This window comes from Phascolarctos cinereus, unplaced genomic scaffold, assembly GCF_003287225.1.
Source record: "Phascolarctos cinereus isolate Bilbo 61053 unplaced genomic scaffold, phaCin_HiC Scaffold_2;HRSCAF=192, whole genome shotgun sequence".
Taxonomy (NCBI): Eukaryota; Metazoa; Chordata; class Mammalia; order Diprotodontia; family Phascolarctidae; genus Phascolarctos; species Phascolarctos cinereus.
Window position 1 is genome coordinate 225183832 of NW_027555625.1, and position 15181 is coordinate 225199012.

The 15181-nt window shown below is 38.5% G+C and overlaps 1 protein-coding gene across 1 annotated transcript in view; it reads right to left on the reverse strand.

Annotated features, from left to right (window-relative positions):
- Positions 1 to 1814: 1814 nt before the first annotated feature.
- Positions 1815 to 15181, reverse strand: part of NUGGC (nuclear GTPase, germinal center associated) — a 90728-nt gene continuing 77361 nt past the window's right edge. The window contains 1 exon segment of the mRNA XM_020983995.2: positions 1815 to 2035. Coding sequence (XP_020839654.2) covers positions 1875 to 2035 — 161 coding nt within the window. The 3' untranslated portion in view covers positions 1815 to 1874.

Here is a 15181-nt window from a genome sequence, read left to right on the forward strand (position 1 = left end):
TTTAAAATTCAAAATCTTGTAAAAGTGAATGTTGAAAACTAAAAATTAATAAAGAAAATTTTAACAAAGAAAAAAAGTAATATATACAAAGTATGAATGACCAGTTGGTTGAAACTTCCCTTGGGATAGAGCTTATTAATCCTTGGTTGGTGGAGCAAATAAGCTAGCCACTTTTAAGAGAAGGCCTTCTAGTGTTACAGGGGGCTACCCCAACACAAAACCCTGTCTTCTTTTATCTATCCCCTCCTCCTCCCCTCAAACAACTATTCCCACAGGAATAAATTTCAAGTGGTTTCACCCACACTGAGTTATCAGTGAAAGTAGAGGTGGGAACAGGCAAGGTGAAGTTTGAAAAAAATGCTCTCAGAGCCCAACCCACTAAATATCTGCAGAAAACACCACAGATTCAGCAGCATATGGAAAACATTGGTTGACAGAAGTATGTGCTGATGAGATCCTTGAGGCTGAACATGCCTGCGCTTCTATGTATAAGAAGCCTGCCTGTAGGAACCTGGGGCGTGATTTGACTTTGAAAGATGGTTTTGTTTTTTGAAATCAGGCACTAGAAATTTTAACCATAGTTTTGCCTTCTTCCACCCTGCAAAAGTACATTTAAAATCATAGATTTAGAACCAGAAGAGACCTTAGAGGTCATTTAGTGTAACCTCCTTATTTTACAGATGAGGAAATTGAGACCCATAGAGATGAAGTGATTTGTCCAGAGTTGAATAGGAAGGGGCACAGTCAAGATTTTAATCTAGGTCCTCTTGACACCAAATCCAGTTCCTCTAACGCAAAATCCAATGCTCTTTCCATTGTACCACACTGCCTCTGTCACTTGTTTCACTGTCCAAGATCTGGAGGCAGAAACAAAAACAACCTAGAACTCCCATAAAATTGCAGAGTTGGAAAGGACCTTTAGCCGCCATTCAGCCCATACCTAGGAAAGAGTCCCTGGCTCTAAGATACCCAGCAAATTGTCATCCAGGCAGTGGTGGGAAACTTACTACCTCCAGGCAGTTCTAATTGTCAGAAAGTCTTTCCTGACATCAAATCTAAACTTGTCTCTTTGCAAATTCCACCAAAGGGTGGCTCCTTGTTCTGCCTTCTGGGGAGGAGCAGGAAGGTTTAATCCTGCTTCCACACCTGGAGTACCTGAAGTTGGTTGTCATGTCCCTTTCTCCCCTCCCCCCATCCCAGTCTTTTCTTCTTCAGGCTTAACATCTCCAATTCCTCCAACCCATCTCCTTAAGACATGGTATTAGACCACATGTTTTTTCCAGGGTCTCAGTAAAAGGAGCTATGCAGTCTTCCACAGCCATGTTTATTTATTTAGGATTTTAATAGGAAAAAGGCTTTATAATCAAGTTCCTCACCCATGTTAGTGAGGCAGATCAAAACCCTGAACGCCCTTTATAGAAGGGGAAGAAACCAAAGCACTGAAAAGGGAGGAATTTGGGGATAGTTGTAGGTCAGAACTGTAAGGAATCCTGGGGATAACTTAGTCAATTCAGCATTTTCAGTTTACAGAGGATGATCCCAAGGTGATGATTTGGCTAAGTTCATCAGTGGCATACAACCCTGCCTCTTTTTCCGCAATGCTTTTTCATTCTTATCCAAGTATCTGCCAATGTCAAAGGTCTAACAAAGAATGGGTATACCAAAAGCTGCACCCTATCCACAGGGATGCAGGAATCTGGTTTAGTTACAGACTTAAAACAAAATCATGTTCATCAGAGAACAAAAACAGCCCAGATTATCCCAATGACCAAAAGATATATGGACTAGAAGACTGGAAAAATTCCATTCTGATATTTCAGTATACAGAAATCAATGTTTCTTTTATTTCAAGCTCAATTTCTAAATCCTGCAGCCTAATCACAAAGGACAAGAGTTGAGTTTTTTGGGGAACCAACTTTTTTAGGTGACATTCTCGTGAGAAACTCTTGCATTCCCCTCCTCATCACTGCGTTCTCTGCAATTTCTCTCAGGCTCTTATACAATTTCTCCATTTCTCTGTATTCACTCTTGACATCTACAAAAGAACAGAAGATGTAGGAGTTAGGGGTTTTTTTCAGTTTAATTTTGTCACAGACGACCGCAAGGAACCTGCGTGAAGGAATACACTGATTCACTACTGGTTATTTTATTGTGTGATCTTGAAAATCCTGGCTGTTATGTTTCCTACCTGTATAACCATGACCACGTCACCTAACTTGCATAAGTCTCAGTTTCTTCATCTGTAGAATGAGGCAGTTGAACTAGGTGGCTCTGAGTTCCCTAAATCTAAACTCTAAATCCATGATACTGTGAAATAGTTGAAGGAAGCGATCACATCCTCTCCCAAAGCTTGTCTTCTCTAGCCTAAACATTCTTGATTCCTCCGTTTACTCATCTGTAAGGTGAAAGGATTTGAAAGCAGCTATTCTGGCTCCAAATCCAATATGCTTTCCTCTGTTTGAAGATGATGCCTGCAGTTCATTTCATTTTCAAGATTCTCAACTTGATAACTCACAATGAGCCAGATTATAGGAGCCAGATCCCCATCTGTAGCTCCTACTCCACAGATTTAGTTATATTCTGGATCATATCCTGTCTTCAGAAACATAGCCATTGCAAACAGCTGCAGTATAACATAACAGAGTAACCTTCAATTTTGCATCCTTACATGAGAACATGCTATGATGTATCATGAATAAAAAATTAGACAGGATAACTGGAACAAAGGATTGCATCTAAGAATGAGTGAGAGGGAAGATAAGCTAGTCACAGGGAGAGAGCAAGGATAATTGATGGGCACCCTGTTGGCTCCTCTGCGATCCTTATGATGACCAGAGAGAGTAAAGAAGGCCCTAACACATGGGCTGAAATGTGTGGGTTGAACTTAATGTGGGAGGATATATGGACAAGAGTCATACCAGATGGATAGGCAGGGATCAGCTATAATCTATATTGTGGACTGAAGAGAGTCCTCTGAGATTACCTTTCATATACATTGTGTTGCACTGAGCTAAGATGCACACAGCTAATTGCATATTGTCTCCCCTTTTAAAATGTGAACTCCTCGAGGTCAGGGACCATGGTTTTGTCTTTCTTTGTATCCACAGTGCTTAGCACAATACCTGGTATGCAGTAAGCACTTAATAAATGCTTATTGAATTACTGACTTCTTGAGGCAATTATAGCAATTCTATACTAATGAGAGTTGGGAATAACTACTTTAAACTGACATGTGAAGATAGTGTTCAAATAAAATTAGATCAAATGCAAATCAAAAGCGAGTAAACTTTAGGGCCATGCAAAGCTAACTGCATCTTTGGAGTAGAGTGAGGAAAAAAGATCATGAGTTTCATTTCTATACAGGAACACCTTATCCCAGGTATGGTAAAGTTACCAGTGGTCCTCTGACCAACATGAAGGCTGCATGAAGAAGGTTTCAGGAGCAATAAAAGTTCTATTATAGACAACAGATCCAGGCCTACCTGGCCTAACATTGTTAACTGATTCCATAAGAACACCACATCAGGGAAGAACCTGTCAAAAGAAGTTGGTTTCCTTCTTCCTTTCCTTCTGGTTATAGCAGTGTAAGGAGGAGCCAAGGACACTTTTGCCTGAGTAAACAAAAGCTCTGATCGGGGACTTGTAGGGGAAAGCAACCACAAGGAAAATAAAAGGCATGTGAGAAGGGTGGCCACAAAAAATGGGAGCTGCAAGCAGCACAGACATTAAATGGCTGAGGCAATGAAGATCCCAAAGAGGATGAGGGGAAAGCTGACAACAGACCAGCCTTAACAACACATGAGCTGGAGACTTGACTAGCTAGTACTATAAATTTTATAGAGCTGTAACTATTTCCTTGCTAAGGGGGTTTGGACATGAGCCCCTTTTCTGTTCTTTCCATGCCTTTTAATAAACCTGCTCCATGTTTAATTTTTACTTTTAGCCTAGAGTGCTTTCAAGGGCCTGCAGAAGAGCCCAAAGAGGAATACATAAGCCAAAATCAGAAGTTCCCAGGGTCTGAGTCTTGGGTGAGGGTAAAATGAGCCACAGAGTTTTCATTATTATTGTTGTTATAATTATCAGTAATAAATGTAATTATTTTTTCTTTCTTTCTTTTTCAAAAATTTATTTGTTTATTTTTAGTTTTCAACATTTATTTCCACAAGATTTTGAGTTCCAAATTTTCTCCCCATCTCTCCCCTCCCCCCACTCCAAGAAGGCATGCAATTCTATATAGGTTCTACATATACATTCACAGTGAACCTATTTCACATTAGTCATGTTGCAAAGAAGAATTAGAACCAATGGGAGAAACCACAAGAAAGAAGAAACAAACAAAAAAGGGAAAAAAAGAGAGAGCAAATAATATGCTTTGATCTACATTCAGACTCCATAGTTCTTTTTCTGGATGTGGACAGCATTTTCCATCATGAGTCTTTTAGAGTTATCTTGGATCCTTGCATTGCTAAGAAGAGATGAGTCTATCAAAATTAGTCATCCCACATTGTGGCTATTACATTGTACATTCTTCTCCTGTTTCTGCTCACTTCACTCAGCATCAGTTCAAATAAGTCTTTCCAGGTTTTTCTGAAGTCTGCCTGCTGGTCATTTTTTTAATTAATTTATTTTTAGTTTTCAACAATCACTTCCACACATTTTTGAGTTTTAAATTTTCCTTCTTCTCCCTCCCCTCCTCCCTCCCTAAGATGATGTGCAATCTGATATGGGCTCTACATATACATTCCTATTAAACATATTTTTCACATTAGTCATGTTATAAGGAAGAATTAGAACCAATAGGAGGAACCACAAGAAAGAGGAAACAAAACAAAACAGAAGGGAAAAAAAGAGCAAATACTACGCTTCAATCTGTATTCAAATTCCATAGTTCTTTCTCTGGATGTGGATAGCATCTTCCATCATGAGACTTTTGGAGATATCTTAGATCCATGCATTGCTGAGAAGACGTAAGTCTATCAAAGTTAGTCATTGCACAACATTGCTATTACTGTCTACAATGTTCTCCTGGGTCTGCTCACTTCACTCAGCATCAGACCATACAAGTCTTTCCAGGTTTTTCTGAAGTTCACCTGCTCATCATTTCTTATGCCACAATAGTATTCCATTGCATTCATATACCACAACTTGTTCAGCCATTCCCCAACTGATGGACATCCCTTCAATTTCCAATTCTTGGCCACCACAAAAAAAGAGCTGCTATAAATAGTTTTGTATATGTAGGTCCTTGTCCCATTTTTATGATCTCTTTGGGATACAGCCCTAGAAGTGCTATTGCTGGGTCAAAGGATATGCACAGTTTTATAGCCCTTTGGGGCATAGTTCCAAATTGCTCTCCAGAATGGTTGGATCAGTTTACAACTCCATATCTTCTCCAACATTTATCATTTTCCTATTTTGTCATGTTAGCCAATCTGATAGGCATGATGTGGTGGTACCTCAGAGTTGTTTCAATTTGCATTTCCCTAATCAATAGTGATTTAGAGCATTTTTTCATGACTAGAGATAGCTTTAATTTCTTCATCTGAAAACTGCTTGTTCATATCCTTTGACAATTTATCAATTAGGGAATGACCTGTATTCTTATAAATTTGACTCAGTTCTCTATATATTTTAGAAATGAGGCCTTTATCAGAGACACTGGTTGTAAAAATCCTTTCTTGTTTTCTGCTTCCCTCCTAATCTTGGTTGCATTGGCTTTGTGCAATAACTTTTCAATTTAATGTAATCAAAATTATCCATTTTGAATTCCATAATGTTCTTTATCTTGTTTGGTCACAAATTCTTCCATTCTCCCAAAATCTGACAGGTAAACTATTCCTTGCTTTCCCAGTTTGTTTATAGTATCAGCCTTTATTTCTAAATCACGTATCCATTTTGATTTTTTTTTGGTATACGGTGTAAGATGTTGGTCTATGCCTAGTTTCTGCCACACTCTTTTCCAGTTTTCCCAGCAGATTTTGTCAAGTAGTGAGTTTTTATCCTAGAAGCTGGGGTCTTTGGCCTTATCAAACAGTAGATTACTATAGTCATTGACTACTGTGTCTTGCATACCTAATCTATTCCACTGATCCACCACTCTGTTTCTTAGTCAATACCAAGTAGGTTTGTTGATTGCCACTTTACAATACGATTTAAGATCTGGAACAGCTAGGCCAACTTCCCTATCATTTCTTTTCATTAATTCTCTTGATATTCTGGACCTTTTGTTCTTCCAGATGAATTTTGTTATTATTTTTTCTAGCTCTATAAAATAATTTTTGGTAGTTTAATTGGTATGGCACTAAATAAGTAAATTAATTTAGGTAGAATTATCATTTTTATTTTATTAGCTTGATTTACCCATGAGCAACTGACGTTTTTCCAATTGTTTACATCTGACTTTATTTGTGTGAAAAATGTTTTGTAATTGTGTTCATATAGTTCCTGGGTTTGTTTTGGTAGATGGACTCCCAAATATTTTATAATGTTACAGTAACTTTACATGGAATTTCTCTTTCTATCTCTTGCTATTGGGCTTTGTTAGTAATATATAGAAATGCCAATGATTTATGTGGGTTTATTTTATAATCTGCAACTTTGCTAAAGTTGCTTATTATTTCAAGTAGTTTTTTTTCACTTGATTCTCTAGGATTTTCTAAGTATATCATCATATCATCTGCAAAGAATGATAGCTTTATTTCTTCTTTGCCTATTCTAATTCCTTCAATTCCTTTTTCTTCTCTTATTGCTAAAGCTAACATTTCTAGTACCATATTAAATAAAATAATTGTGGTTATTAAGACTTGCCCAACTTGCCAAAGATAACAGGTTAATAAGGGAAGGATAAGAGCCAGGATTTGAACCCAAGTTCTTTGATTCCAAATCAGTATTTTTCCCAGAAGAAATCTACACTGGAAATTGCATGATTTTAAAGGCACTTAGAGGTCAAGCATTTGTTAAGTGATAAGCACTGACCTAGGCACAGGAGATTCAAAGACTAAAGTCCCTGTCCTCAAGGAGCTTACACTCTCTCAGGTGAACAACCTATATATTTACAAGTAAATGAAAAGTTTGAACAAGGTTAACATAAAGTAATTACAGGAGCCACTAGGAGCCAGGGGAATTAAAAGGCCTCATGTAAAAGATGATACTTGGGCTGAGCACTGAGAGGAGCTATGGATTCTAAGAGGTAAAGGAAGGAAGGAAATAAGCATTTGTTCATGTATTACTATGGTCCAGGCACTGTGCTAAGCACTTTATAAATATTATCTCATTTGATCCTCACAATAACCCTGTAAGGTAGGTGCCATTATTATCCTCCATTTTACAGTTGAGGAAAGTGAGGCAAACAGATGTCAAGTGACTTGCCCAGGGTCACACAGCTAGTAAGTGTCTGAGGCCAGATTTGAACTCAGGTCCTCCCGACTGCAAGCCCAGCACTATCAATTGCAGCACCTAGCTGCCCAGAGGTGAGGATTCCTAGACACGGGACACAACCCATGCAAGACATAGGGAAGAACAGGGAGGCCAGTTTGATTGCAATGCCGAGGGGATAAAGGGGAATAATGTGGAATAAGCCTAGAAAAGTAGGCTGAAGCAGACTGTGAAGAACTTTACTTGCCAAACAGAGGGATCAGTTTTCCACATACCTCCAAAGAAAAGAAGATTCCAAAAGAATGAAAATCTCTCCAATATTATTACATGAACCAAAAACACTTCAACAACTACTGACCTGCACACTCAATTTCTCATGCCTATAAAATCTTTCTTTTAATTTAATACATTTTAATAACTTCAATTCACAGACTGAAGTATTCAAATCAATGTAATCTTTGTTGTAGTCAATGGCAGCTATGAGTTTTTTTCCCTTGAATTTTTCTAGCTCTTTAGGTATCAAAGACAAAGTGACGTACGAGATGGCAGGGTCTTGGCACAGCTGCCAGAGACCTCGCTGGTATCATACTAACTGGAAGGACTTTTAAAAGGGCAGGTATGGTATTTTGCAGTATTCACTTTCGTTTAGTCTTTCTAAATGACTTGTTCTTTTATAGAGAAGCCATAACACTGAGAGAGGTTTCAGGCATCTAACAACTTGAGCAACCAGGGTGGGGAGGTAAGGATAGAATTTTGTAAAACCAGCCCATGAAAGTACTAAGTAGCTGACTCACTCTCAAACTTCCAGTCATATCGAAAACATTTTGGGAGCTGAAGTGAAGAAGGAAACTGGACCATGTGGGAAATTCCCAGCCTTGGTAATTTTCCCAGGGCCAGCAGCTGAAATATAAGACTATAGGTTTCACTTGACTGGTGATGATTTCCACTAGCAATACGTGGTGGTAGGGAGAGATGGAACATGGTCAGGGGGCTTCCCCTTCCCCTTTCTGGTAATCTTCATACAAGAATACTTGGCAATGCCCATCCACTAAGAAAGTCCTGCTGGATCATCTGTACCTTCTACCTATAGAAAAACAAAGAAACCTGATGAAGACAGGACCAGGTCAAGAGACAAGTCAACTGTGCTGGGATCATTTGTAGTCCACCACTTTGAAACATACTATAACACCCTATTTTGTGTTTTCCCTACAGTAAAAAACATTTTGCCTATGTACTGATTGCCTATGTACTGAGTGGATTCTTTGGGAGCTACACAGAGAAAGGAAGCAAGATTGGAATCTACAATAGTGGGGGCACAAATCAAGAGTATTATAAATTATTGTTGGAATTTATCCACTGGCCTAGATTTAAAACATAAAACCCAGGAGTACCCAAGAGTCTGGATCAACTTGGTACTTTCTATGCTGGTACAGTAGGAAGTTCAAGCTTCAAGTGCCACCTGCTGGCTTTCACCAATAGAGTGCCCCAAGAAGGGACCTGAAGTCACATCAAATACAACTGGTGGAAAGAAACATTGTCCGGTGGGACTGCTGCTTTCTGCATACAAAATGACCCTTTTATAATATCCCCAACAAGTTATCTTGAAATATCTGCTTGAAGACCTTCAATGAAGAAGTGCCTCCTACCTCCCAGGGTAGTAGGCACCTTCTATTTTTAGATTAAGCTCCAATTATTCAGAAGCTTTTCCCTACATTGAGTTCAAATCCATCTTTCTGTAACTTCTACACATTGATCCTAGCACCACTCTCTAGGGCCACACACAATAATCTAATCTACCCCCCACAGAGCTGTCATGTCACTTCAATCCTTCCCCCCTAACCCCAGTATTCTTTTCTTCAGGCTAAGCTTCTCCATTTCCTTCAGTTGATCTTCAATTGGCATGTTCTCTGGTTTTCTCACCATCCTGATCAAGCTCTTCAGGACACACTCCAGCTTTTCAAAGATGTGGCGCCCAGAACTGAACACAATATGCCAGATGTGGCCTGACTAGGGCATGAACGGTATAGAGGAAACTGTATCTCTTTCAATAGGTATTATGGTACATTTGTATAATATGATGTCATTGTACCATGAGATGCATAATCAATTAATCAATCAACATGAATTTAATATGGAAGGCAATAAAACATAGTGAATAGAGAACCAGACTTCCTACTTTGTTGAATGCAATGAACATTCACATTGGTCTTTTGAGTCTCTTGTATTCAGTCTGCATTGCTTCATATAAGGCCTCCATATTTCTTTTAAAAAGTAGCATGGAATATTGGATAGAGAGGTAGACTTCAAGTCAAGAAGACATGGGTTTAAATCCTACCCCTGTCACTTTTGGTCTGACAAGCAGCAAAACATTTTATCTCTCTGAGGATGATCTGGAAAATGAGAATAATACCCATCTTCAAGTATCTACCTCTCAAGGTTGCTGTAAGGCTCAAATGAGATAAGGCATGTTAAGTACATCACACACCATATAACTATTGGTCATTTTAATTGTGTCATTATTAATTATTCAGACCTGTGATTTCATTAATGTGCATAATTCCAGGTGAGGAGACACCTTCTACCAATGCAGATAGGCAACTGTTCAATCAGTCAGTCAAAAGTACATGTTAAGTACCCAGTACACGCCGGGCACTGAGAATACAAAGACAAAAATGAAACAGTCCCTACCCTCAAAGAGCTTACAATTATGAAGGTAAACAAAGTGCACATATGTAAATATTCACAGAATAAATATACTCAATACTCAGAGGGATCTGTAAGCTCATCAATTCAGGTGACATTTTGTTCTACTGAATCAAATGCTTTTTCATAGTCTCAAACAATTGGCACCATGGGATTTTATATTCTTTACATCTTACAGTTAATTGTGAAATGGCAACAATGTAGTCCGCTGTTGAATATCACCTGAGAAAGTGTGCCCATTCCCTACTAATTCTCTCATTGAGGAAGCCCTTGATTCATGTACAGATGACTCTTATAAAGATATTGTGCAAGTGGGAGAGTAGACATAAAGGTCAGCAGGTATTGATATTCCTTTGGCTACCTTTTTATGTTAAGAAGGTCTAAGATTTCCCCCCCACCTTTGGTATCTTTCCTACCTTCACACACTTTGTATATTAGTCTCTTATACTCTCACAATTGTGTTGCCTCCATCACAGATCTCCTCAATATACCTTCGGTCAAATACAACTGCTTTTCTCATTTTTACTCTATTTTATCCCTTGTCAGTGTAGTCCATAAGCATATCCTCAAATGTTAGGTTAGGGGTCCAAGTGCAGTATTTTTACTGCCTTGAATGACAGAGCAGTTTGTTAAAAATTTTGTAAATCTTTTCCATTTTTCCTTCTTGTGTGTGTAATCCTCCTTCAATTTTTACCCTTGAATGCCCTTGGGATGACTTTGCCTCATTGAACATCTTGTCAATCTTTCTTTAAACTGGTTTTATCCTTCATTGTTTCTCTTTGCTTTCTGAAGCAATATTACTTATAATGAGCCCTCCTTCTTCATAGCATTTTCACAAACAACTTTACATTCTAATCTAGTGCTGTCATTTGGCAAGTAAACCAGCTATTTGCCAACTAAGGCATTTTTTGGATTCTTTTGGTGTCTGTTGTGGCAATTGATTTCCATTGGTTAACCTTCTAGATAAAATTGTTACAGCTGATAACGATTCCATCTCTGTGGTCTAGTATTAGCATATATACACATAAACACAAAGTAGTTAAATACAAAGGCTACTGTAGTTAGGCTGTGACTTACAGGACTTGCTCAGCCTTAGTACATGTCAAAGGAAGGACCTGAACCTAAATCTTCCTAACGTTAAGGACGCCTGGTCCTCTCTCCCCTCTGCCGTGTTGCCTTTCTTATTGAATTCATGTTGACTGATTGATTGTTCATATCATGACACAATGATATTATATTAACATACCATAATTTATTCAAATTTTTGACAATTTGCTTACAGGATTGTGCTAGTGAGATGATGCTTCTAGAAAGATTTTTGCAGAAATAAATCTTTTCCCCTTATTAATAGATTCCTTTGAATATAATTCTAGTAGTGGACCCACTGGGCCAAAGGGTATGAATACTTTTTATAATTCTCATTTTTTTAATTCGATTTTGTTTTCAAAAAAAGGGTGGAGACAATTCACAGCTCCACCAACTGTATATTAGTGTGCCTCATTTACCACAGCCATACCAGCATCAAATTTTGTCATATTTTATTATTATCTTTGCCTATAAAGTCTTTGTAAGAATCATATATGCATGTATTGAAGGTATTCTTGATGAAAATGTAAGATGCAAACATGCATTTACATATGATTTTCTTCAGTAGTATATATCTTCACATTCACACAATTGATTGGAAGATGTAAGGAATGTAAGAACCCACTGTATATATTATTTGTTGGGTACTAAATAGAGAAAAAATGATTTGGCAGAGTAAAAAGAAGCTTTAAATCAGTGGCATTAAACTCAAATAGAAATAGAAGCCACTAATCTGTACGTAAGGATCCTTGTGGGCTGCATATTAACTTAAGTTTAAAATGTAACATTATCTATTTTTATTGTATTTTTATTTATTTTGTTAAATATTTCCCAATTACATTTTAATCAGGTTCAGACCCTGTGGACCACATATTTGACACCTCTTCTTAAAAGGATATCCTCAACTAATGTGCCATGTCTATGTTAAGATGATTTTTAAAATCCCATGACATATAAGACTATAGAAATAATTTTATAAAACCATCCACCGATTGTCAGTATCAAGAACACTATCCAACAGGGAAATATATACTGACCAAAGGTACTGTCTTAGAGGATGTCATGAATCAAATTCAAATGGAAGAGGAATTCTCTAGGGACGGAGAGTTTCTCCAGATGCTCCTGTTTACAGGTAGCATTATGCCACGAACAAGTCCCGTAACACCATATGGTCTTCTCAATGACATCCACATACATACAGGAATAATAAAGCTGATAAGGAATATGTGTTGCCCAGATTATGACATACAGTGGGATGGACAACCCATTGAAACAGTCCACCAGTACATTGATATTGAGTAGGCACTGCAGATGGAAGAGGAGCTGAGGCCAACATTTAATGGTAGGAGGAGATCGGGCTGGACCCAATTTGGGAAATTGTGCAATATTTTTAATGATCCAAAGCCACTTCCTGCTGTAAAAACCCATTTTTTTTAACATTAGCATTATCCCGCTGGTATTATATTCTCCAAAGAATTAGAATGGCAGATGACCCAGACAGCAATGGAAAGACACATGGTAGGTGAAAGTAGGGTTTGTACATTAGTAACAGTGACTTACATGGAAAATGAAACATATATGACATGCATAAGTCAGAATGAGGGTGGACCTGTCACATGGCAAGGATAAGCTATGACAGATGAACCATCTAAAAGTTCTACTGACAGCCACAGAATTTTAAAAGAATGAAAGGAAGACTTCTAGCACATCAGGTAGATCCTCTGTGGAAGACTGATGAAAAAGATAATGAAAAGAATCCTACTAGTGGAGATGGAATGGAGCTCTGAGTTTCCTGGACACTCTCAGTTTCTCCCACATACATAGATTCATTTCTCCCAAATGATTCCTTTCACACTGTACCAACTCACAAACTACCTCATCATAATTATGGTTCTTTTGCTCCAGGCATCAATTTCTCATACTCTTATTTCTAACCAATATTGCTGTCATGACATCTCTTAAATAAGCCAGGGGAAGAACTGGAAGCCATAGGCAACATTTTTGACACACATACACATCCCTCCCTTTGGGAAAGTGGGCGGAATTGATTTTCCCTGACCGTAAGTGTCTCCACCCACTGGGGCCAGCTCAGAGCATGACTTTCTCATGAGGTCTCTACCAATTATCCAAGCCCTCCCCCACCATGCCTAGGAGTGGTAGTAGAGAAGACAAAAATTCTGGTGGGGAGCTACCTGTCTGTTTGGAGATAAAGAGATTCACTAGTTAGAGTTTTCATCTAGGGCATAGGTTCTTAGCATGGGGCACGTTAGCCCCTAAGAGGTCCGTGAACTCAGCTAAGAGGAAAACAACATTGCATTTTAATATGTACTAAGCTTCAGTTTCCTTAGTAATCCTATCTATTTTATACATTTAAAAACATGATTCTTAGAAGGGTCCCATAGGCTTCATGAGACTGCCAAAGAAATTCATGATATAAAAAAAGTTTAAGAGCCCCTGACCTAGGGCAAGGGTTTTAATCCAGAGCAACCTGGTCATCTCTGAACTCCATCACAAATGGGGTGAAGTAAATTAAGTGCTATGTAAGTATTAGGTTGTTGTTGTATGCTGATAAGAAAAATAATTGAATAGGAAAGAATCAGTCTGTAGTTCTGTCACATTGTGCCATTTCCTCCAGCTGAGTGGGAAGGGGATGTGGCTTCCACCCGGCACCTTAAAAGCGGGCTGCCCCAGTTGATTTTTTTACATTAAGTACCAAACTCCTCCCTACATGTTATTCTCCCAACCCTGCTTTGTATGAACCACTCCCATCCCTACCAAGTCTGGATTTGGATTCGTTACTCCTAAACTCAGACCATATGCTCCCTGCTATTGGCTTGCATCTGGCAGCATATGAATTTCTGTCCTTGACTGTGCTACTGATTGTCCATTTGATTCTTTGTCAGTCATTGTTTTGGGACGATGCCTGCTCCATTTTGACAGGCTTGTTAACTCTCTTACTTGTTCATCTCCCTCTAATCTTCTGCACACGCTGATTCTCTACTATAAGAACAAGGGCATAGGATAGAAAGTGCCCTGATGAAATGTGCATGGCTGGCATAACTTTACAGGGGAGAAGGATCCATCAGATTATGGTTTGGAGGTTATATTTTAAAGGATCTATCCCCCTTAAAATATCAAATTCTCTGGGCTTTATCTCAACTCCTTCTACTTCATTTGGTTTCCCAGGAAATCTCTCCTACTAGAAAGAGGAAGCATTGACTAGATAACAGCTGTATTCCAACTTGATTGAATTAATCTACATTGAGAAATAGTTGATAAGATGGGATTTTGACTTAATAAATCTGTCTCCAATGAGTGTAGCTAGTATAAATCAGTTCCCCAAGTGCCTGTTTGCCTCTAGGGGAACTAATCAAGTCAAGTTGCAGAGCCCACAAAACTAAGGACCAGAATTTGAATCTGAAGTGACCTCATCTATCAAGACAGACATAAGGCTCAGCCTGAGAAATTCTCTCCTTGCCACCTCTTAAATGTAACATTAATGCAGTTAGTTAATTTCTGAACCAAGTTTGAACTTACTTCATTCTATTTCTCTGAACAATAGAAAATGTATATAAAATGTAAGCTCCTCAGAGCAGCGAGGTGGCATAGTGGATAGAGCCCTGGCCCTGAAGTCAGGAGGATGTGAGTTCAAATCTGGCCTCAGACCAAACACTTGACATTTACTAGCTGTGTGACCCTGGGCAAGTCACTTAACCCCAATTGCTTAAAAATTTTTTTTAAAATGTAAGCTCCCTGAGGGCAGGGAGTGTCTCACTTTTGTATTTGTATCCCCAGTGCCTAGCAGAGTGCCTGGTGCATATTGGTGCTTCTTGACTGAACGACTGATGACAAGAGAGACAGCATGGCATAACAGAAAGACCATAACATGTGGAGTCATTTGGGTTTGAATCCTAGCTTTGTTACTGCCTGTGTGATACTGGGCAAGTCATATATCTACAAAATGAAAGAATAATTCTTGTACTACCAACTTCATAGACAGCATAGACCCATTCACACA